Raw genomic sequence first — 24,943 nt, forward strand, 5'->3', positions numbered from 1 at the left:
AATATAGGAAGAGTGGTCACCCTGTATCTATTGGCCCTGAACAGGGCCGTTTTTTTCTCCCAACACAATTATTTCTTTGCGAAACTCGCAGCAAGGGTCTCAAAGGCAGCGGCAATCCTCATTTGAGCTTTCGCCAGCTCTTTGATCCCCTGTGCCATCTCTCTCTGCCCCTGAGCAAGGTCCTGAAAAGCAGTGGTAGCTCTATCTACCGCAATTTTGATACCACCCAACTCTGTTGTGGTGGCTTGTTAGGCATTATGGATATTAGGAAAGTTATCACATATTATGTTTTAACAGATGAAATATTATTATTGAAATATTACTTCTGGCAGATTCAACGACTGACTCGGAAACAGTTTCATTGGGGAAATCTTCCTCGGTGGAGTCTACATTTACTTCTCGTTTTTTCGTAACGTGGGGTGTTGATTTTGGGATGCTTTCGCACCTAGAAACGAATGGCTCCCCTACTTCCATGGTAGACTCCATCGCAACTTCAAAATTCTCGTCCAAAGTGACGTAGGAGCATGATGGACGCTCCGATTGCGGTGGTAGATTGCTCGAACTTGATTCATCTACTGGGGGGCCAAAACCCGCCTCAGGAACAGAATTTAGCCCCGTCACTGTTACCCTTCCAATATTTGAGAGAAGCCGCTCCTCCAAATCTGTTAGTGGCTCGGCTTGCGGGCCACCACCAGTCTTATTCTTTAAAGCCTTGGGGGCTTTGGCTCTGACATTGCAACGCCATGCAGAAAAACACTACCGAAAAAGATTGCTTAATGTAATATAAATTATAAATAAAATTGTACTTTTTTGTGAGACATACCTTCTTCCACTTAACTACTGTTTTCGAAGGGCTTACACCACAACTGTTAAGCCTTGTTGCAAGTTCAACCCAAAGGGCATTGAACTTGGCCTTAGTGAAACTAGCACTAAATTTCATATAGACTAAATCCATATTAGCTTCCAAAATTTCAATGTAAATCAGTTGCTGCTTCGTGTGCACTTTAACACCCATTACGGAAATAATTTTCAAGCAAAAATTACTAATTAAAAGCTTCAAAAAACAAGTACAACTTAACTTCCAAAAATTCGACGCAAAAAAAAACTTTACTTGTATATAAAGCGCGCACAAAAAGAATTGACCAATAAAGAAGAAGGAAAATTACGTAATGGAAAAATAATGAAAGAGGAAGTGACGTACATTTGGTTTGGATAACGGTTTGGCGAGAGATAAAAATGCCGATTTGGATTTGGGTTAGAGAATACGGTTTTGGATTTGGGTTAGAGAATACGGTTTTAAGCGCCCTATCCAAATGGAACCGATCCAAACGTTTAGATTTGGATTTTCATCCAAGATCTTTAGAGAATAGGGTCCCTGGACCTAAATTTATAGTAGTCGAACTTTAACCGAATAGTCAGGTCTATATTCGATATTCGTATCGAATAGTGAAAATGGGCTTATCGAATACCGGCTCGAATTATTCGGTTCGGTATTCGATCGAATTATTCGATTGGAACGGTTAACCGCAGACCTCTAGTTGTTTCCATACATTTGCGGTGAAACGATTACTGGAAAAGTGGGAAAACAAGCGATAAATTCTACGACGCTGTTAAAACCAAAAATTCCGAGTAGTCACAAAAGGCCAAAAAGAGAAGATTATGACTATTCATTTATTACAGCTCCAGATATTTGCAGCCACCAACGTCACGTTTCAAATCCCAGATATTAGCAGCCCCCAACGGCACGTTTCAAATCCCAGACATTTGCAGCCCCCAGCGGCACGTTTCAAATCCCAGATATTTGCAGCCCCCAGCGGCACGTTTCAAATCCCAGATATTTGCAGCCCCCAACGGCACGTTTCAAATCCCAGATATTTGCAGCCCCCAACGGCACGTTTCAAATCCCAGATATTTGCAGCCCCCAGCGGCACGTTTCAAATCCCAGATATTTGCAGCCCCCAGCGGCACGTTTCAAATCCCAGATATTTGCAGCCCCCAGCGGCACGTTTCAAATCCCAGATATTTGCAGTCCCCAAGGGCACGTTTCAAATCCCAGATATTTGCAGCCCCCAGCGGCACGTTTCAAATCCCAGATATTTGCAGTCCCCAAGGGCACGTTTCAAATCCCAGATATTTGCAGCCCCCAACGGCACGTTTCAAATCCCAGATATTTGCAGTCCCCAAGGGCACGTTTCAAATCCCAGATATTTGGTGCCCCCAACGGCACGTTTCAAATCCCAAATATTTGCTGCCCCCAACGGCACGTTTCAAATCCCAGATATTTGCAGCCCCCAACGGCACGTTTCAAATCCCAGATATTTGCTGCCCCCAACGGCACGTTTCAAATCCCAGATATTTGCAGTCCCCAAGGGCACGTTTCAAATCCCAAATATTTGTAGCCACAAAATCCCAGATATTTGCTGCTCCCAACGGCACGTTTCAAATTCCAGATATTTGAAGACCCCAACGGTACGTTTCAAACCCCAGATGTTTACTTTTTTCAAAACCAATTTCGAGTCCAAGATATTTCTATTATTTCCAATTCAAGATATATATACCTAAACTAGATTAAATTCCTATTTATTTGCAATATCAAAAACTATTCAAATCCTTATATCTCAAACATGTCTTCTCACAAAAAACATCGCCAAGAAACAAAGATTTCAAATCGCAATTTATATTTTTCAATCAAATTGGAAGGGAGAAGTCTGACGTGGCTTACAAAGCCAAACCTTAACTTACCATACTACGATATTGAAATATTTAAAAAATATTAAGAATTAATGCCATAAATCCTTACGAAAAAGCTTTCGTTGTTTCACAGCCTCCTATTCGTTCTACAGTAGTCAATGTTTTTACACATAATTTTAGGATATTTAATCTTCCATCGACAACTTCGGGCAACAAAGGTTTCTCTGTTCTAACTAAGAAAGCTGTATTTACGTTCCGAGAGCGCATTAAGGCTCCTCAAAAAAGTCCGCACTTCTCTCGGAACTTCATACTTTTACTTCAATTGAATTTAATCAACTTAATGTCACTTTCATTACAATATAACCTAATTTCAACCCATGTTAAGCGGGACGGTGACTTTGGAGTACCACCCTGCCCCGCGGTCTTCCAAGAAGTGGAAACGAAGAAATTATTGCTGAGTAACGTAGAGACTAGAGAGAGACTCTGAGAGAGAGAGAGGCGAGAACCGGGGAATGGCGATTTTGTCAGCGTGCTTGCCAAAGCAGGAGTATTATAGAAGGGATAAGACACATTACCTAGAAAAGCATTACACTTCTCGTCTATCATGCCTTTTGGATTATGGTTTTAATTGCTACTGACATATTTTAACGGTTTTCGATGCAGGTTTCAAAAAATGAAAGTTTCTATTCAATTCTCACTTCTTTGATTCTTTTACAATAAATTAATATGAAACCTCCAGGGAAGATAACGTATCCCATTACACACGAATTGTTTCCCCATCAGTGGCCATCACGGCCCGTGAGCAGGGCCGGAAATAAGCGCAGGACACTGGACATTGTCCAATAAAATTTTAAAATGTCCTATAATTTTTTTACAAGTTTAAGGGGGTCACTGTACAGTTTGACCAATACATTTTCCGATGTTTTGAGAGCTTGGCCGTGGAGAAGCGACACTATTTTTGCACACTTCAGTGGACAAAATCCTATAATTTTCCATTCAAACAGGGGGTCACTGGACACTTGTCCTATGAGAAATTTTTCTTATTTCCGGCCCTTCCCGTGAGTCAGTTATCGCCCTAGATATAGTTAAATTGTAAAGGTTCTATTATCCCCTCCGACACTATTTTACCCCCAAAAACCGAAGCCAAAGCTCGAAGTCTTTTAGAATATTTTAGCAGACGACGTATAGGATGATTTTGTTAGCAGGTGTTTGAAATAGGCCATAGCCATTTTAGGAGACTTGCGAGTCTCGCGTTTTTTTCTGTATCACACTCTCTCGCGCATCCTTTTTTGTATTCTTAATAAACAGTTCTTTATCTCAACACGCTTTTTTATTTCTGATTGGATTTTTAATGCCTTGTAACGGATCGCCCCGGGAAAAACTATGTGGCCGGTCGTGGAGGGGGATTCGCGCTACAAGACCCTAATGTCCGATAGCGAAGGGGAGTTATGTAGGCCTAACTCAAATCGTCACTATCGTCCCATAAGGGAATTAAACCAGAGGAAAATAAAACATACCTTGTGGTTGATCTTTTGAACAAAGTGTTTATTAAAGTGAAACGATATTTACGTTGAAAATATTTAAGTGAGGATCCAATTTTGGAGGCGCGATGTCACGCGGAATACAAATCTTTTCGCTCGCGAAATTACGTATAAATCAAAAAACGGACCCGTGCCTGGTCCCGCGGAAAACACGAACCAACTCGTTCGGGACGAAGCGGATCTGACCCGCAGAAAACAAAAGGCGAACTTATGGTTCGAGAACCAAACTTGAACTAACTTATTACAACAAACCGGCGTTCCTTCTCGTCTCGGTTTGAGTTTGGGAACAGGGGTTTTTTGGATGGGATAGGAAAGGAGGAGGAGCTTAGATGATGGCGGGCTGAACATAGTCCAAAAAGTGGACCAGGGTGCTCAGCCCTCCATCATCGTCTGCAACGGCTTCAGGGGTGAGGCCGCTGCATGCACCCCCTCGGAAAAGAAGGAGAGGATGGAGAAGAAAGCAGGGAAATAGGAAGAGAAAAGAGAAAAGGATAGCGGGAAAAAAATGGAACGTAACGGATATAAGGCGAATGTTCAATCAGGGTGTATTCGTGTTTTCATGTTTCCATGATGTCGGTCCCGTAATATGAACTTCCGGGGGCAGAGCGAAGATAAATGACGTCCGACTGCTGCGCATGCTTGGCATACGTAAGTCGCGCTTGGACGGCGCAAAATTGGATACCCGTCCGGATGAACTGGATAAAGGCGGATGGCAATGCCGTTGGGGATCCCCTCCCACGCAACGGGGAACAGGTCCCGATCTTTCGGAGGTTCCTGGAGATATGGTAGCTCCTCGAGGAACAGTTTATCATATTCATCAAATTGGTATAGCCTGTCCTGGGAAGGGGGCCATAGTCCTCGTAATCCCGGTAGGCCTGAGATCTGAGCGGAAATGGCTTTGGCGGTCGTGGGACATCTGCGTCGACGAGGTCTGATATCGGTTCCTGCTCGGGCTCAGGTTCTTGCACTAGGTCAGGCGTGAGGGGTCGTGGGGCGTCCACTATAGGCGGGTCCTGTTGTGGGACGTCAGCGAGAGGGGGAAAATTTTCGGGATCCTGGGCAACAACCTTGGGGACTGTATTGGCGAGATCGGGTTGAGGTGGTTCGGCCTCCTGTGGGATCGAAAGATCCACTCGTGGAACCACAGGCAGTGGGGCCGGATAGAGGAGGGCGATCTCAAACATTATTTCGTCTAATGTGCGCCTTGGGATCTCTTCGGCAGCGGCCGCTTGATCTTGTCCTGGCCCGTCTTGGCCTGGGAGCGCGTCCGGCAGGTAAATTTGACGAGGGCGTGTGGGGTATCTGTCCGAGCCCGTTGGGTCAGGGCGAACGGGGTCTTGCTGAAGGTCATGTCCCAGATCCTCGTTTTCGTCGTGTAGAAGCAGAATGTCTGGTTCCGGAACCGGAGGCGCGATCCGAGGAGGACGGACTTGTTCGGCGGGCGTCGGTTCTTCCTCACGGGAAAGTGGGCCGAACGAGTGGGTGACAGGGAATGAAACAATTGGATGCTCTCTGGGGATTGGACGTAATAGGAAATCCTCAGGTGCGACTGTGGACATCCGGCCTCGTTGTTTACGAGGAGCTACTCTCCAGTATAGAGGAGGAGGGGTAGCCATCTAAAAAGAAAAGAATTAAAAAGAGTCCCATAGGGATATAAGAAGGGTTCCCATTGGGATCGAGTGTGACGAATCGCAATGGTAGGAACACGTTGTTCTGATTAAACAGCTGTGGGTGCCAACCGCCTCGGGTGAGCTAGTCGAACCCTTTCCCAAGGTGGTCTTGCAATTGGTTTTCGTTTAAAACAGAAGTCTATCGGGTCTAAGTTCGTAATGTTGTTTATGCGTAGGTGCTGAGCAACTTCATTTGTCGAACGTTTCCTGCGCTTCTTTCCTCCCGGTGGATAATAGTATATATCTAGATCTACTTTGCCGGGTTGTACGGTGTGTCTATAACACAGCTCGCGAACCCATCCTTTCTTGAATGGCTTCTCATAATTTGTCGGAAACTGTTCTGCAATCGCTGGAGAGTCGGGAGAGTGCATATCTTCTCCAGTACTCGTGGCTTCGGACAGTTCATCCATAGGAACTAAAGGGTTAGGTTTCGGGGCTTCTGACTTATTCGAACTTGGTTCATTTAACGGAAGACGGGCTTCCCCTTCCGGACTAGTGGATATGGTATGGAACTTCGGCGTCTTTTTCACTGGCTTTGTCGATGAACTAGTCGTCGTCGTAGCTCTCATGCGCTTTCTTCGTTGTTGTCTGTCTTCCTTTCGGTCTATATCTTCTGATGACGAACTGAGGTGGTCTGGCAGACGCAATTCTCTTCGTCTTTCAGCTTGGGGACGCGAGAGGGACGGTTCTTTTGACGACGTGCTTTTACTGCTCGATACTTTTCGCAGTGGTTTCTTTCTCCTTCCAATGACTGAAGATGAGGTAGGGGGGTGACTTCTTTTGCGGGGATCGTGGATCTCTGGCTCGTCACTTGAGATACTGCTACTCATCATTTACCGTGTAGGTCTTGGAGTTGGTTCCGGAGCGATGAACAAAGGGGTTGTAAAACCTCTCTTTTCCTGTTCCGGTTCCGTTATTCGGTCGACATCCGTCGAAGTACTCAATTTTCGGAGGGTCTTTTTCTTAGGTTTAATGTCTTCGGTTGTTGACGTAGTCGGGTGTTCCCTTTTTTCTCGTTCCGGTTTTGTAGGGTCCAATTGTATTTGTGGTTCTGGAGTCACTGAGGCGTCTGTCGGTTGTGTCACTTCTGGACTGACTATATTCTCTCGACCTTCCTCTGTGGGTCGGACTTCTTCCGTTGGGCGGACTTCGTCCGTGGGTCGGATTTCTGCCGTTGGTTGGACTTCTTTCGATCTCGTTTTCGGTATCTTATCCACAAATCGGAAAGGTCCGATCATTTCAACAACTTCCTCGAAGGACTCTGAGGATGGTTGGGATCTTTCCTAGGGTACTTCTTGGGGAAGTGTTCCTTCCGGAGGCGGCGTGTTGGTTTCTTTTACTGGAGGAAAAGGTTCCTTCGGGACAGTATTTTCATTTTCCTGAATGAGTTCCGCGTTTTGGTCTTCTTGCGTTACAATTGGAGGTGGTACTCTTTCTGGAGCTGGCGCTCTGGGTCTCCGTGGGGAGGTAACTGCTTCGGGTTGTGGGTTTTCATTTCTCTGGATAGGGTCTTCAGTGGTTTTGTAAATTTCGGCTGGTTGTCCCGACTCTTCTCCTGGAGAAGGCGTCCCTTCGATTCCCTCTAACGGTACTTCAGGAGTTTGGTACAATTTGAGTTGAGACATATTAATTGGGCCGGTCTTTTGTCCCGAGATCATGTCTTCTAGGACATAGACTAGCGGACTCCTCTTCTCGATGATCTTGTAGGGACCTGTCCACTTTGGACATAACTTGGCCATTCGTCCCAAGTTTGCGTTAGACAGAGGGTGAGTCAATTTCCAAACGATGGTCCCAATGTCGAATTCGAGATCTTCTCGTCTGAGATCATAGTATTTTTTCTGCTTGGCTTGAGCCAATTTCGAGAAAGTCTTAGTAAATTTCCATTGATCCTTCAAAGTTTTCAGGGTCTCCGAACGATCTTCAAATTCCTCGATGGGCATCCCTATGTCGATGTCCCATGGGAGTCTCGGTTCTCGTCCCATGTTTAAATAAAAGGGAGATCTTTTGGTCGTTTCATGGGGCGCTGAGTTTATCGCGAACGCAAGGGCGTTCAGAGTTTCATCCCACGTTCGGTGATTATTTTCAACGTATATGGAGATGGTTTCTCCAAGGACTCGGTTCACCCGCTCCGTGATGTTCGACTGAGGGTGGTATGGCGATGTATGAATCGGTCCAATGTTGTATAATTTGCACGTGTTGCGCCATAGTGAGGACACGAACTGTGTTCCTCTGTCGCTAAGGATTTGTTTCGGAGCTCCCCATCGACATACAAAGTTCTTCAATGCGAGGGCACATGCGTCGGCTGTTATTCTTTTTAATGGGACTAATTCCACGAATTTGGTCATGTAATCCGTAAAGACAAGAAGAAATCGGTATCCTCTCCTGCTGATCGGAAAGGGTCCCATGATATCAACTCCGATTTTGTCGAATGGTCCAGTCGGAACTGTAGATATCATAAGGCCAGGGGTCCTACGGTTACTGATCTTGTACTGTTGGCAAAGAACACATTCTCTGACGTATCGTGTGACGTCTTTGTCAAGATCGGGCCACCAGTATCTGTGTCCTACTTTTTCACTTGTTTTGTATTTTCCTCTATGGACAGATAGAGGATGATCATGTAAGAGTCTTAAGGCTTCTCTTCTGAGGGATTTTGGTAGATAGATCCTCGCTGGACGAACTCCTGACGCTTTGCGGTACACGAGGTTGTTTACCATTTCGTAATCTGCGTTGTCCGGAGGATTTTCTTGTCGCAATTGTTCTATGATTGCGCGAATAACAGGATCTTCTCCTTGAGCGGTGATAATATCGTCGCGATCGAAGATATGAAAATTTGCGTGAGGGTAAGGTGGTAAAATATACGCGACGTGTGAATGATCCGATGGTGTGGTCGATTCTTCCGATGACGTGATCTGATTGTCTTCTTCCATGATGGAGGCTATCGACATGGCGAACAGTCCTATTGGAGCTCGTGAGAGGGCGTCGGCTACGACGTTTTCGACTCCCTTCTTATGTTGAACCTTGAAATCGAACGTCTGAAGATACATTGCCCATCTGACAAGTTTCGAGTTTGGTTCTTTGAGTCCAAATAGCCACTGTAACGCCTTATGATCTGTTACGACTGTAAAAGGTTTGCTTTCCAAGTAAGGGCGGAAATGTCCGATGGCCCAATAAATTGCTAGACATTCCTTTTCTGAAGTACTGTATTTGGATTCCGCATTTCGAAGATTTCGGCTCGCATACGCGATTGGAACTTCTCTTCCATCTTGGACTTGAGATAACATCGCGCCCAAGCCGGCGTCTGATGCATCTGTTGTCAATATGCTCGGCGCATCTGGTTTATACGCGGCCAATGGTGGTGAACTGCAGATGGCTTCTTTTATCTTCTGAAAAGATTCCTCTTGATCAGGACCCCATGTGAACTTGACGCCTTTCTTCTTCAATTTATTGAGTGGAGTGGCTAGTTTTGAATAGTGAGGTATTCTACAGGGCCGGTAGGCCCTTGTAGATATGACTTGATACTCTTTTGTAACGTTAAAACAAAAATCACATGCTTTTACCAATTTTCCTATGGAGATTAACATGGGGTTTTTCATGATATTTAGCCACCTCTAACTGAAAAACTAGAGCGAAGTTACTTTTCGGAATACTCTTAATTTAACAATTAAGTATTCAGGGTGTGCCTTTTGCAAGTAGCATGAAAAACAATTAAGTCTAAGTATGTTAGTTTTAGTTAATTACGGAAGTACGGCTCTTGAGTTAAACGTCAGGTTAACCTGTTAGCGCGCTGATACCCATTTCGTCAATTTTCAACCAGATTGAGAACAAGGGAGGGCCTAGATTTGTGCCTGATAACAAGTTATGTTGACATTTTCAGTTTTCTTCATTCTGTGGAAGTTGAACCAATAGCGCGAGCAGCCTGCGTCCGCGAGTCGCGTGATCCAGGTTGTTGTAGGTACTTGTGGGTACTTGTAGGTGCTTGTGGGTACTTGTAGGTGCTTGTGGGTGCTTGTAGGTACTTGTGGGTGCTTGTAGGTACTTGTGGGTTCTTGTAGGTACTTGTGGGTTCTTGTAGGTACTTGTGGGTACTTGTAGGTACTTGTGGGTGCTTGTGGGTGCTTGTAGGTACTTGTGGGTGCTTGTGGGTGTTTGTAGGTACTTGTGGGTGCTTGTGGGTGTTTGTAGGTACTTGTGGGTGCTTGTGGGTACTTGTGGGTACTTGTGAGTGCTTGTGGGTACTTGTGAGTGCTTGTGGGTACTTGTGAGTGCTTGTGGGTACTTGTGAGTGCTTGTGGGTACTTGTGAGTGCTTGTGGGTGCTTGTGAGTGCTTGTGGGTACTTGTGAGTGCTTGTGGGTACTTGTGAGTGCTTGTGGGTACTTGTGAGTGCTTGTGGGTACTTGTGGGTACTTGTAGGTGCTTGTGGGTACTTGCCCAGGGTACTTGTAGATGCTTGCCCCGGGTACTTGTGGAAGATTGTAGGTACTTGTGGGTGCTTGTAGGTGCTTGTGGGTGTTTATAGGTACTTGTGGGTGCTTGTAGGTACTTGTGGGTGCTTGTAGGTACTTGTGGGTGCTTGTAGGTACTTGTGGGTGCTTGTAGGTACTTGTGGGTGCTTGTAGGTACTTGTGGGTGCTTGTAGGTACTTGTGGGTGCTTGTAGGTACTTATGGGTGCTTGTAGGTACTTGTGGGTGCTTGTAGGTACTTGTGGGTGCTTGTAGGTACTTGTGGGTGCTTGTAGGTACTTGTGGGTGCTTGTAGGTACTTGTGGGTGCTCGTAGGTACTTGTGGGTACTTGTAGATACTTGTGGGTGCTTGTGGGTGCTTGTAGGTACTTGTGGGTGCTTGTGGGTGCTTGTGGGTGCTTGTAGGTACTTGTGGGTACTTGTGGGTACTTGTGAGTGCTTGTGGGTACTTGTGAGTGCTTGTGGGTACTTGTGAGTGCTTGTGGGTACTTGTGAGTGCTTGTGGGTACTTGTGAGTGCTTGTGGGTACTTGTGAGTGCTTGTGGGTACTTGTGAGTGCTTGTGGGTACTTGTGGGTACTTGTGAGTGCTTGTGGGTACTTGTGAGTGCTTGTAGGTACTTTTGGGTGCTTGTAGGTACTTTTGGGTGCTTGTAGGTACTTTTGGGTGCTTGTAGGTACTTGTAAGTGCTTGTAGGTACTTGTAAGTGCTTGTAGGTACTTGTGGGTGCTTGTAGGTACTTGTGGGTGCTTGTAGGTACTTGTGGGTGCTTGTAGGTACTTGTGGGTGCTTGTAGGTACTTGTGGGTGCTTGTAGGTACTTGTGGGTGCTTTTAGGTACTTGTGGGTGCTTGTCGGTACTTGCCCCGGGTGCTTGCCCCGGGTACTTATGGGTGTTTGTAGGTACTTGAGGGTGCTTGTAGGTACTTGTGGGTGCTTGTAGGTATGTACTTGTGGGTGCTTGTCGGTGTTTGTAGGTACTTGTGAGTACTTGTAGGTACTTGTAGGTACTTGTGAGTAATTGTAGGTACTTGTGAGTACTTGTAGGTTAGGCTTAGCTAACGGTAATGTTGATTCTGAGGAGTCCGAATTATTATCTTGAGTTGAAGTAGACTCAGTATCGCGTCTTTCACGGTATAAATTTAAATTTGGGAACGATTCGGGAGTGTTCATTTAATTCATAAAATAATTTATTCAAAAATATTTATCCCGAAAAGAATACGATTTAACACGCCGTTAATTCCAAAAATAATTAATTCAATTTAAATCCATGATAGCAGTAATAATCTATAACTTAATTTGAAACAAAATAAAAATCGGGAAATCCTTCTCGAATGTTCGCGAAGATAGGGATCCAATATGGCGACTTTCTGTCTAAACACGTTTCAACCTGTAGCTAAGCTCACGAATCGGGCCCGAGCACCCCGCCGAAAAAGAGACCGAGGCCCAAAAACAACGGGCACGGCACCATTTGTAACGGATCGCCCCGGGAAAAACTATGTGGCCGGTCGTGGAGGGGGATTCGCGCTACAAGACCCTAATTTCCGATAGCGAAGGGGAGTTATGTAGGCCTAACTCAAATCGTCACTATCGTCCCATAAGGGAATTAAACCAGAGGAAAATAAAACATACCTTGTGGTTGATCTTTTGAACAAAGTCTTTATTAAAGTGAAACGATATTTACGTTGAAAATATTTAAGTGAGGATCCAATTTTGGAGGCGCGATGTCACGCGGAATACAAATCTTTTCGCTCGCGAAATTACGTATAAATCAAAAAACGGACCCGTGCCTGGTCCCGCGGAAAACACGAACTAACTCGTTCGGGACGAAGCGGATCTGACCCGCAGAAAAAAAAGGCGATTTTATGGTTCGAGAACCAAACTTGAACTAACTTATTACAACAAACCGGCGTTCCTTCTCGTCTCGGTTTGAGTTTGGGAACAGGGGTTTTTTGGATGGGATAGGAAAGGAGGAGGAGCTTAGATGATGGCGGGCTGAACATAGTCCAAAAAGTGGACCAGGGTGCTCAGCCCTCCATCATCGTCTGCAACGGCTTCAGAGGTGAGGCCGCTGCAGCCTACTATCAGATTTCTCCTATTTTTACCTCTCCGAGTGACGTATGTCACGGAGAGGTTCTAATTTCGACGTGTCTGTGTGTGTGTGTGTGTGTGTGTGGGTGTGTGTGTGTGTGTGTGTGTCTGTCTGTTGTTATACCCACGTGACCGCGTTCGCAGTTTGCAAATCGGAGCAAACGTGTTCTCAATTTCCGGAAATTTCGAAAATTGTATTACACTTACAGGCTATTACTCCATTGCCTGTCTAACATCACCAGCCTCTGGTCTTTGTCCATCCCACATGGACACCAGTCTGTCCACACTGGCTTCTAATCACAATCGTCTGCTGCTCTTTGTCCATCCCACATGGACACCAGACTGTACACACTGGCTTCTAATCCCCACCCTCTTGTGGTCTTTGTCCATCCCACATGGACACCAGTCTGTACAAACTGGCTTCTAATCACCACCGTCATCTGCTCTTTGTCCATCCCACATGGACACCAGTCTGTACACCTGGCTTCTAACACCACCATCTTCTGGTCTTTGTTTTTGTCCATCCCACATGGACACCAGTCTGTACACCTGGCTTCTACTCCATCATCATCGTTAAGGTTAAGACATACGCGGCGATCGGCCAGGGTTACGAGAAACGTCCGGCCTCCCTAAGGTGGGGCTTCCACCAAAGGTTCACGCAATTGCGCTGTTCTTATCCATAGCTGCGATTCGACACCCTTATATACTACCTATTTGAGTAAGGTGACGCAACCGGCGTATGCTTCATTTCAAACGCCAATATTAGTCAAGTCTCTCAAGAATGTTTAATTATTCTTTTTCAAAACGATGTAACGCTCAATAAGGCGAACAACTATCGAAGAAAATATTTAATATTAATTATATTTATTTTAATATTTAAGATAATCATGTCTCTAAACTCAAAATTAATACGGAAAGGGTAAAACAATAGTCTATGTGTTTGTCTATATGTGTCCGTCCGTTGTTACACTAGTGCGCTGCGTTAGAAGTTCGTTTTTGTTTTGATGTGTAAAGAAATCCTTCAGAGCCTTAATATTCCCGTTTTCAATAATATAAAATGAATATGTGGAAATATTTTTCGTAATTATGATGCATTTAGTACTTTTGTAGCTTTAAAGCTCTATTTCATTTTGATATTCCAAAGATTTTTTTAATATTATTATTTAAAATGGATGTTTATATATTACTTAAGCTATACTACATTTGTTTATAGCATAATCCTTCCTAAAGTGAATACAAGCGCAACGCTACAATGTTGGTCAAATGAACTGTTATTTGTTAATGGGCCTAGTGAACCAAAAAGTAAACGCTTGGGTTTGGTTTTCGTTTCTGTAATGCAGAGACATTAACGGTTCAGAGTGAGCCGAAAGTTAAATACACTATTAAATAATTAGGCTTAGATTATATAATCATGGTGGAAATCTGGGCCGCGTTCAGCAGAGCCCAGCGCTGTTAGCAGTGTCATACATAACGGGATTTTGTTTTTGAATTTTGACGTCACGGTGCTTAGCGCTGAGCTAGCGCGGTCTTCAAAGAAAATAGTCGGCCTTTTGGATAACGTGACGTAAAACGTGTAGTTCTCAGCTTGGCGAAAAAACCATGGATGAATCAATACAAATAGCTCTATGGGACTATAGCTATTTAATTGGCGTGAAACCAGTTGATCACGCGAGAATTTTAAGATATATGTTAGTTTCTAATTTTAATTATAAAAGTTGTTATCTATCTCTATAAATATGTTATCATACAATTTTTGTTAAGCCTTGGTACCTTGCACGCTTTATTGCGCTAGCGTCATTTATAAAACGCCGATGACCGGAGAAAAGCTATGACAACAGAGCTCACCGGTAAACATTTCCAAAATCCGCTGTCTTTTTTGGTGAGCTCTGCTGAACGCAGCCCAGACCAGTGAAAGGTCTGATCGTAATCGGATAATAGCTTCGTGTTTTCATGCTTTTCATGGTACGCATCTACTTTCAGTGTGTGTAGCCACAAATAAGCTTTGGTGTTATGTAACGTTAACAGTCATGTTGACAAACTAAGAAAATCGTTGAGGTGAAACGAGAGGATAGTGTTTATATGGCAACCCTGTTGTGAATATGGCTTTGAACATAGAGGGCATACAGTTGAGGAGTAGAAAATTGGGCCTTTACAAACACGTAAAGGTAGTATCCCTCCAAAGTTTTATCTATTCATTTCCCGTTTCTCCCCCATCGGATGATTTTAATGTGTACAAGTATATCATTATTGGATGTAAAATGTCGTCTGATTTACAGTATATTTGCTATGCTTTGTATACTGCTTTCATATTTCATAAATTTTAACTTAAGAAACATTTCCATATCTGGGTAAATAAGTTTGTAAGTAGTCGTCTTGACTCGGAGAGGTAATATTTTGGTTTTCCCAACTTGTTGATTTTGGGTTAATTCGGGAATGTGTTAAAGTTTTGGGGGTAATATAGTGTTCCCTCGTTCGCTGCGAAAGGCTAGCGAAGTTGGGTAAACCTAATCCATGACTTGTAAATGATACTTCTGAAGCTTAACTGTAGATTTTGTGGTTTTAGATAGCGCTGTTATAATTGGGGAAGACTTAAGTACAGAAAAAAGCGAATGTGCCTAAGGTCGGAAATCACTAAATTTTCAGTCGGTTGAAACGGCGGTAGAGGTAACTTCCTCCTAAACGTCATTTTTCACCAAGGAGACCAATGTGGAGTAAAATACAATAAATTATAGTTAAAAAATTATTAAAACGTTACGAATTTAAGCTATTTTATCATTCAAATCAACAAATTCTTCAAAAATTAACGATTTTCATTCACGGCACTTAACTCCACCCACAATTCTGTACTTTAGTCGGCTTAAGCCCCTTTTATATTTTTAATTATCCCCGGAAAGTTGTTTTAGCTAATTAACTAATAATATTATTAAAAACACCTCTTTAAACTTTTAAAGTTTTTTTCAACAATATTTTATTAAAATCAACCTTAGGCACGCGCGTACTTCGAGAAATTTGAGACAGAAGGCGCTGAAGCTGCGTAGCAGGGTTTCGAAAAATTCTGTACTTTAGTTTGATTGGCCGATTTGCGTTTTTTTCCTTAATTAAGTGTGAATTATTTGAAATAAACCTTTATAATAACTAATCATGATGGGAAAAGCCCTATTCAACATCTTGAATAAGTATTCGTCGTCTTTTTAAACATTTCACACCCTTAGGCACCCTCAATAAGGCCATTTCTACACTTTAAACGCTTTAATTTTAATAAAAAAATTCTCCGAACTGTAACGGTATTTTTCTACTAAACGCTTATTCCCCGTTAACATTCTACTACTATTATTAGGTTGGGTTTTAAATTTAACACTAGATTGTAATAAGTAAGTCGGAAACGTAATTTGCCATACCTTAGTGAGTCATATTTATTTAGATAAGGAATTAACTATTATTGGGCTACTATTTACTATTTCGGCGTTCTATTGGCCGGTGTTTCTATGCGCATATGTTTTGGTCTTAATTAGTCCCTAACAACTAGTGGACTAATATCTTAACTTAAAACTAACAATATATAATATACGCGACATAATGATTACGTATATACGCGACAAAAGTAATAGACTTGGCGCGACACAATCCCCCAAAATATCATGCAACCCTAAGCTAACGATGCCAGTTTTTACCTCTCCGTGTGACGTAGTCCAGGAGAGGTTCTGTAACGGCCGTGTCTGTGTGTGTGTCTGTGTGTGTGTCTGTGTGTCTGTCTGTTGTTACACCCACGTGACCGCGTTCGCAGTTTGCGTATCGGAGCAAACGTGTTCGCCATTTCCAAACTGCTTTCACAGTCACGGAAATGGCTCCTCTACTTGAGTTCTCACACCACCTGTGGCTTCTAATCACCACCATCTTCTGGTCTTCGTGCATTCCACTTGGACACCAGTCTGTACATATTGGCTTCTAATCACCACCATCTTTTGTTCTTTGTCAATCCCACATTGACACCAGTCTGCACTTACACTGGCTTCTAACACCACCATCCACTGGTCTTCCGTCTATTCCACATAGACACCAATCTGTATCATTGGCTTCTACTCTATTATCATCGTTTGGTTTTAGGATATACGCGGCGATCAGCTAGGGTTACGAGAAACGTCTAGCCTCCCTAAGGTGGGATCGCCACCAAAGGTTTTCGCAATTGCGCTTTTTCCTTACTATTATAATGGAAACGAATCGTATATATACCCCAAATTTTAAAAAAGCGGGCAAGAGGGGTACCCTTCACTTTAAACGTCAATATTAGCAAAGTTTGAGAAGATAATAGGTATAACTTTATTTTAAACGATTTAACTACTATTAATGTTAATTATTGAAGATTAAAATAATTAAAAATAATTATATTTATTTAAATATTAAAGATAAACCTCTCGTGCAAAGAGTGAGATTATCATTGCCTCCTATATCTACCAAGGCCCGTGCATTCGATATATTTCCTTCATTGCCTCCTATATCTATCAAGGCCCGTGCATTGTGATATATTTCATTCATTGCCTCCTATATCTATCAAGGCCCGAGCATTGTGATATATTTCATTCATTGCCTCCTATATCTATCAAGGCCCGTGCATTGCGATATATTTTTCAAAACAACAACAAAAATGGGAAACCCCAACTCAGAAACATAATAACGTTTTTATTGGATACTTAAGTTTATATAATCTTCTTGACACGGAGAGGTAATATTTTGGTTTTCCCAACTTGTATCTACTACTATTTATACTATTATTATCTACTATTATTGTTCTGTTATTGTCTTTAACGGTAATTAAATTAATGAGTACTCATCACTGTTTCGTGTTAGAGAGGGAGGCGGTGTCTTGGTGTTGAGTGGCGAGTAGTTGCGTCATCTTGGCTAGTTTTAGAAGTTTAGGAACTGTGGTATTCCGCTCGCAGTTGGTGACGGCAGTTGGACCATGGTCAGACGGCAAGGAACCTTCGGGAACCCGGATAAAGGTTGGCGACCAGCGCTGGGTTTTTAGGGTTATGTTCAGGAACTCGGCATTGTCAGGTAGTCGTGTCCGGCCGGAGCGAGCGATTAAGAACTTAAGAGTTCAAGTCCAATTCCAAGAGTGATTATTGTTAGCCGCTTCATCTCGCTTTTTTATATTATGGTATCTGGTCGGTTCTTGGGCTTCTAGGACCTCCGGATGATCTTATTGGCCAATCATCAACCAGTCCACAAGAGGCGCTTGTTTACCCCTTTCCTCTTTCTATGGTTTTCGAGTTGACCACCTCTCTCAGAGTGTTTGCTAGGTCACGACCCGCACTCGTGACCTTTCTATGATATTGTAAAGGATTTGTTTCTCTCTCTCTTGCGATGCACGTGCACTTGTGACCTTTCGATAATATTTTAAAGGGTTTTGCACGTGCACTTGTTACCGTGTCTAATCTTTATCTACTGGCATCGCACAGGCAAAGCGTACTTTCTAAAGGTATACTTTCTATAGCATGCAAAATAACAATACCCGTAAATAATTCCTATGGCCCTAGGTATGGCAGTTTTTGTGGTTTTGAAAATAAATACGTGAAAGGGGAAAAGGATAGGCTATAGTCATTTACTACTTTCTATTCTACTACATTGAGTGTGGAGTGAAAAACATGTTTATCACGAGGCCTATTGAAAACCCATAGAAACGAACTATATTTAAACTAGGGTGAAGTAAATAACTTGAGGTAAAAATCAATATAATATAGGCTTAATAATACATGTAGTAAATTATTTTGCTACAGAACACCAAACCAATCCCGAACATACTTGTAATTAAACTAATTATTATAAATAAACTTGTATTTCTATTCTTAGGTAACCTCAAAACATCAGCCACTTGACAAATTCTGTACTTTTAAACGCGTAAATTTTAATCATTAAGGTCTCCTAAAAGAGTAACACAATACCGATTCCAAACATAATTGTAATTAAACTAATTAATGAGGTACACGTTTATTTTTATTTTTTGGCCACCTCAAAATTACGAAATCCAGGTATGATAAATAAACGACTTTTTTATCGGTTTAAAAAATACAGTAAGCTAGTTTCCAAATACCATATCAATCACGATACTAATCTTCATTAAAACTAATCATTAAGTGTAATCATATATATTGCGTTACGATAAAGGCTCGACAGATGCCGGGAGTGCATCCGAGAAATATATCTTCAATTTAACGCCGCCCACAATTCTGTACTATAGTCAGCATATTTTAATTATCCGAGAATAATTAGTTTCATTATTTGAATATAAAGAATTAGTATAATTATAAAAAAAACACCTTCTTTCACCTCCTGTAATTTACCACTTTATTTTCTCAAGTAATCCTAATTAAAACTATCCAAACCACCCTTAGGCACCCGCTGAGTAGGATATATTTTGTCAACCAATAATCAAACCGGATCTTTCCGGCGGGCGATTCAAAAAATTCTGCACTTTAGTCAGTCGATCATAACGGGTTTTTTTTTCGCGCAAATCGATCAAATTAATTAAAACAATCGATTTAGAACGAGTAATTATCATGGAAAAAGGCTTATTAAACATCTTTTATAATTATTTAACGCCAATTGTAAATTTTCGTACCCTTAGACACCCTAAAAAGGCCATTATTACAATTTAAACGCTTAAATTTTAATGATCAAAGTCTCCTAACACAATATAGATTACAAATATAATTGTAATGAAACTAATTAATGAGGAAAACTTTCATTTCTACCCTTTGGAATTGGTAACCTCAAAACAACGAAAGCCAAATATGATAAATATTCATCTCTAATTGATACGATAAAGGCTCGACAAATGCCGGCAGTGCATGCACCAAAAATATCTTCAACTTAACTCCGCCCAGAATTCTGTACTCTAGTCAGCTTAGGCCCCTTTATGTTTCTTAATTATCTCGGGCTAATTCATTTAATTTCTTCAATGTAAACAAGTGGTATAATTTAAAAAAACACCATCTTTCACCCCCTGTAACTTTCCACTTTATTATCTCAAGTAATCCTTATTAATACGACCCCAAACTACTCTTAGGCACCCGCTGAGTATGATATATTTTGTCAACCAATAATCAAACCGGATATTTCTGGCGGGCGAATCAAAAAATTCTGTACTTTAGTCAGTCGATCAACTTCGAGTTTATTCCCGAAAATCGAGCAAATTAATCAAAATAATCGATTTAGAACGAGTAATTATCATTTAAAAAGGCTTACCCAACATCTTTTATAATTATTTAAAGTTTTAGCCCCCTTAGGCACCCTAAAAGACAATTTTTTCCAACTTTTAACGCTTTCATTTTAATTATCATGGTCTCCTAACGCAAAACGGATTCGAAAAATAATTTTAATTAAACTAATTATTGAGATAAACTTGCATTTCCATCCTTTGGCAACCTCAAAATAACGAAATACAGATATGATAAATATTCGACTTTTTAATCGGTTTAAAAAATGCAGTAAGCTAGTCTCAAAATACCGCAACAATCACGATAAGAATCTTCATTGAAACTAATCATCAAATTTCATCCTATTTATTGCCGGGAGTGCTAGCGAGAAATATATCTTCAATTTAATTTAGTCAGTTTAGGCCCCTTTACATATTTTAATTATCCGAGACTAATTCGTTTCATTATTTGAATATAAAGAAGTAGTAATAATTTTAAAAAAACACCTTCTTTCACCCCTGTAATTTACCACTTTTTTTCTCAAGTAATCCTAATTCAAACTATCCCAAATCACCCTTAGACATCCGCCGAGTGTGAGATATATTTTTTAAACCAATAATAAAATAGGATCTTTCCTGCGGGCGATTCGAAAAAATCTGTATTTTTCATGGCGAGGTGCGATTCTTTGGGTGTGACCCAAAATCCCCCCAGCCAAAATCCCCCCGGACAAAATCCCCCAAATCATAAGTAACGGACAAAATCCCCCCAATGTAGGACAAAATCCCCCCAAATCATTATAACAAGACAAAATCCCCCCAAATCATTAAAACAAGACAAAATCCCTCCAAATGATATTTAACGGTTAGGTTTGGTTAGGATAGGTTAGGTTTGGTTAGGATAGGTTAGGTTAGGTTAGTAATATTTTATAAATCATTTAACAATGTTACGCCTTTTCCAAAACGTTACTGTTATGTTAGGTTAGGTTTGGTGAGGCTAGTAATATTTTATAAATCATTTAACAATGTTACGCCTTTTCTAAAATATTGATGTTTAGCTTCATTGACTTCCCCAATAATATGCCTTTTCCAAAACATTACTGTTATGTTAGGTTAGGTTAGGTTTGGTTAAGTTAGGTTAGTAATATTTTATAAATCATTTAACAACGTTACGCCTTTTCCAAAATATTGATGTTATGCTTCATTGAGTTCTCGGTACAATTTCGGTATGAGTGAATAAGGTCAAAAATCATTTTAGAGCAAAATCAAGCACACCATTCGATAGAGCGTAAAATTAAGATCTAAAATGGCCGCCGCTTTTTTCAAATTTCCAAAAAAAAAAGTCTTATCCCCCATAAGAATTGCCACCTTTTCCAAAATATTGATGTTTAACGTTAGGGTTCATTTTCACTTAAGAGGCCGAATAGGTTAGGTTAGGTTAGGTTAGGTCAGGTTAGGTTAGGTTAGGTTGGGTTAGGTTAGGTTAGGTTAGGTTGGGTTACGTTGGGTTGGGTTAGGTTAGGTTAGGTTTACTTAGGTTTGGTTAGGTCAGGTTAGGTTAGGTTAGGTTAGGTTGGAAAAGGTGCCAAATTATTGGCCCTCTGATGTTTTCCACACTGTTTTTGACCTTGTTCACCTATACTGCAAAAAATGTTTTTGGTTTTTTTTTTTGGAAATTTGAAAAAAGCGGGGAATATTTTAGATCTAAATTTTACGCTCTATCGAATGGTGTGCTTGATTTTGCTCTAAAATGATTTTTGACCTCATACCGAAATCCTACCGACTTCTCAAATAATATTTTATAAATCATTTAACAATGTTAGGCCTTTTCCAAAATATAAATGTTTAGCATCATTGACTTATCAAATAATATGCCTTTTCCAAAACATTACTGTTATGTTAGGTTAGTAGTATTTTACAAATCATTTAACAATGTTACGCCTTTTCCAAAACGTTACTGTTATGTTAGGTTAGATTTGGTTAGGCTAGTAATATTTTATAAATCATTTAACAATGTTACGTCTTGTTATAATTATTAGGGGGGATTTTGTCTTGTTATAATGATTTGGGGGGATTTTGTCCTGTTATAATGATTTGGGGGGATTTTGTCTTGTTATATTGATTTGGGGGATTTTGTCCTACATTGGGGGGATTTTGTCCGTTACTTATGATTTGGGGGGATTTTGGCCGGGGGGATTTTGGCTGGGGGGATTTTGGTATACAATCCGATTCTTTGGCCTATTCTAAGAAATTTAATTTTAATAAAATTTAAATAGCTAATCAGGATTAAAACGAATTATTAATTTTCTAGAATAATTATCAAACGTATCCAAACACTATAGTAATCCCGACTCTAATGGTCATTAAAGTAATTAATGAAATATACTTTCATTTCTGTTCTCACCATTGAGTCACTTGTGTTTATTAGGGGGAATACTTGAATGGGATTTACAGAAATAAAAAGTGAAAGCGTTCTATCGGATGAAAACCTAGATGGCGCGAAGCGTCCACGAATTTTACTATGGATGATATTTTCCGAAGCTCTCCCACCAGAGAGAATTCAACTGGGGAATAAAAACTTAAGTTGAAAGACGGTCTAAAAACCACATGATCAGAAATTACAGACCAGTTCCGGTAGTTCTTTCATGTGACCGGAGTTAACCTGAGAATTGACTCTAGGCTCGCTCGCTCGTTTGAGATCCAGCGTCATATGCAATGTTAAAAGCGAAAGTTTCCACTCCCTTCAATAATTGTCTCTGCTCTACCACTCGCCGAAGAGCGCTAAAATTATTCCGGTCAGAATCTGTTTGGCGTCTGGGACTTCCGCACGTTGCTTTCGTATAGGTTGTCTTACAGCTTTTGAAAAGCCTTTTTAGCGTGATTCAGCCAAACACGATTCTTAATAGGTGGTCCAAAACGCTTTAATTACAAGCGATAAAAGCGTAAGCTGTTTTCAACAGTATTTTCGGTTAATTTTCTAATCGAATCAGAAAATTCGTAGAAAAATTGAGCCAAGTACAAATTTTGTACGTTTTTCTTGGCAAAATTAAATAAGCAGAGCCAAAGTACCTCTAAACTGAGCCTTTCATTAAAGAGCCAGTTTTCACGGATTTAAATAAAAACATCAAATTGATGTACAAAAATCCTGCCGAGCACACATTTTGTACTTTTTATCGGCGAGAATAAGAGCTACAGAAGTTTTTCTAAATTTTAAAACTGAGCCTTATTAAAGAGCCAGTTAATTGCATCTAAGACCATTAAACACAGATGGACTGGAATGGAGATAGGGCGTGTAGTTCCTAGTGGCAAGAGTCTCTCTAGCGCCACGCCGTGACCAATATTGAAACTATATCCAATTAAAAAAACAGGCGCGTGAAATAGCAGACGACATTAGGCCCGTTAAAGCTTGAAAGTCTATGTTAGGTTAGAACGTAACCTAAGTTAGAGAAAGTATTTAGTTGAATGTAAGTTACTTTCAATTATATTTCTTATTCTAGGAGAGCGGTCGCTCTCTTAGATAAGACTTGATACTGCCTCTAATGCTAAAGGAGGGTTCTTTGATTGGCCGTAACTTTTTGCGTATTGTGTTTGCTGCTTTGAAATTTTGCCAGTGAACTAAAATTTTGGCCCAAATTTTGTGGTTAAAATTTCAAAAAGATCCATCAAATAGTTAATTCTATAAAGAATAAAGTTGCTAAGGGTGGTTTTAGAATCCATAAAATGAATCCGACATTTGGCGAAAGATACTATATTTTTCCCTAGTCATAACATGGGAATTTTATAAAAAAGAGCATTTTCTCAGAAGGCATATAAGGAAAACTATTCATTCGTTGCGTTTGGGAACCATTTTAAATGAAAGATAACACTTCATTCTACCGACTTTTCAAGTTTCATAAAGATCAATTAAGTTTAAGTATTGATTTTTATCATTATTAACACATACTTTGACTTACGTTGTTTTGGGTATTGGAATTACGGCGTTTTACCACTGATAGAGACACGCAATTTACTCCTAATTTTTTATGTTGGACTTACCAGGACCTACGGCGTATTTGTCGTGATTCACACCGTTAGGGGGACTTAAGCAAGAAAAACATGGCGTTAGATCACCCGCGTCTTTAAGCGCTTAAAACCAAAGTTTTTTAATTGGAATTAAAATGGAGGCTAAATAGGTCTGATTTTAATTATTTTCGTAACAAAAACCTCATTGAAATTTACTATAATTATTTTTAAACTTTAAAACAACCAGAATATTTTATTATTAGACAATTTCGCTAAGCCTCGGTCTAAATAGTGTTATAGTTAGGCAATAATGTATAGGCATTGGGCAACATCAACTTTGGTAATTTCAAAAGCCAGACTTTACGATTACTGTCGGTAGGTTCAAATAAATTATAAACAAATTAATTATTAATCTTACTTGTAGATCCATCAATTACTATAGTGTTATTTGTGACAGCTGGGACACATTGTAGAGGTAAATTTTACACCTTAATGTTGAAACCTCCGGCTCCGCTCCGCTGACTAAACGTTGGACATAACTTTTAAATGAAAATTATGACAAACAGAACTGTATAGATTGTTTCATTTAATAACATTCTTTCATTTAATAACATTTAACATTCGCCTTATTTAAATTCAAATTCTACATTAAAGGTAAACCCATTGCTGTTCATTGTATCTCAAACATGTTTTCTTAATTTCGGCATACCAACGTAGCTCTGGCAATTTGAGGCAGAGTTTTTTTAAAGTCGTTTATAACACGATGTTTAATTATATGATATTAATTTTGGTTTATGTTAAATATGTAAAACACTGTTCAGTGGTTCTGCTCAAAGTCAAAAGTTTCTGAAATTATTGGGAAAAGATGTTTCTTAGACGGAAGTGTACGTTACCAAAAATTGTTTCAAACTTACGCTACTGGATTTTCGATATACGAACAAAGCTCTGTTTGTTTGAGGTTGCATTTTTTTAAAGACGTTCATAACAGTATTTTGTTTAATTAAATGGTATTAATTTTGGTATATGTTAAATATGTAACAAGCCACTTTCCGGCGCAAACTCTCGAACCATTTTCGCTCTTTCCTCGACTAGTTAAATTTTTTTTTATTTTGTTCTGATTATTCCCCCATATTAATGTTTATTCTACTCCCTTATGTTCCTATAATTTTTATACTGTTAGTCAACTTAATCTCATTCATTATACTACACTGTTTCTTAGCCCTATATTCATCTGTTTTTACATCTCACTTTGTATCTGATGTTCGTACATAAGCCACTCTGCTGGCTTCACGAACAGT

At 40.5% G+C, this 24,943-nt stretch overlaps 2 protein-coding genes across 2 annotated transcripts; both read right to left on the reverse strand.

The window, feature by feature from the left end:
• Window positions 1-49: 49 nt before the first annotated feature.
• Window positions 50-3,114, reverse strand: LOC149666534 (uncharacterized). Its single transcript, XM_089841514.1, has 2 exons — window positions 824-3,114; window positions 50-756 (listed from the first exon to the last, which is right to left on the reverse strand). Exons 1-2 carry the CDS (start codon window positions 1,013-1,015, stop codon window positions 277-279), a joined length of 672 nt encoding a protein of 223 aa, XP_089697640.1. The 5' UTR covers window positions 1,016-3,114; the 3' UTR covers window positions 50-276.
• Window positions 3,115-4,754: 1,640 nt separating this feature from the next.
• On the reverse strand, window positions 4,755-12,181 carry LOC149666535 (uncharacterized). The gene is made up of 2 exons (XM_089841515.1): window positions 11,996-12,181; window positions 4,755-5,848 (listed from the first exon to the last, which is right to left on the reverse strand). The coding sequence occupies exon 2, from the start codon at window positions 5,846-5,848 to the stop codon at window positions 4,790-4,792; it is 1,059 nt and encodes a 352-aa protein (XP_089697641.1). The 5' UTR covers window positions 11,996-12,181; the 3' UTR covers window positions 4,755-4,789.
• Between the last annotated feature and the right edge of the window lie 12,762 nt (window positions 12,182-24,943).

Source organism: Phalangium opilio, unplaced genomic scaffold (genome assembly GCF_054372755.1).
Source record: "Phalangium opilio isolate 3A_F unplaced genomic scaffold, DU_Popi_V2 ptg000060l_1, whole genome shotgun sequence".
Lineage (NCBI taxonomy): Eukaryota > Metazoa > Arthropoda > Arachnida > Opiliones > Phalangiidae > Phalangium > Phalangium opilio.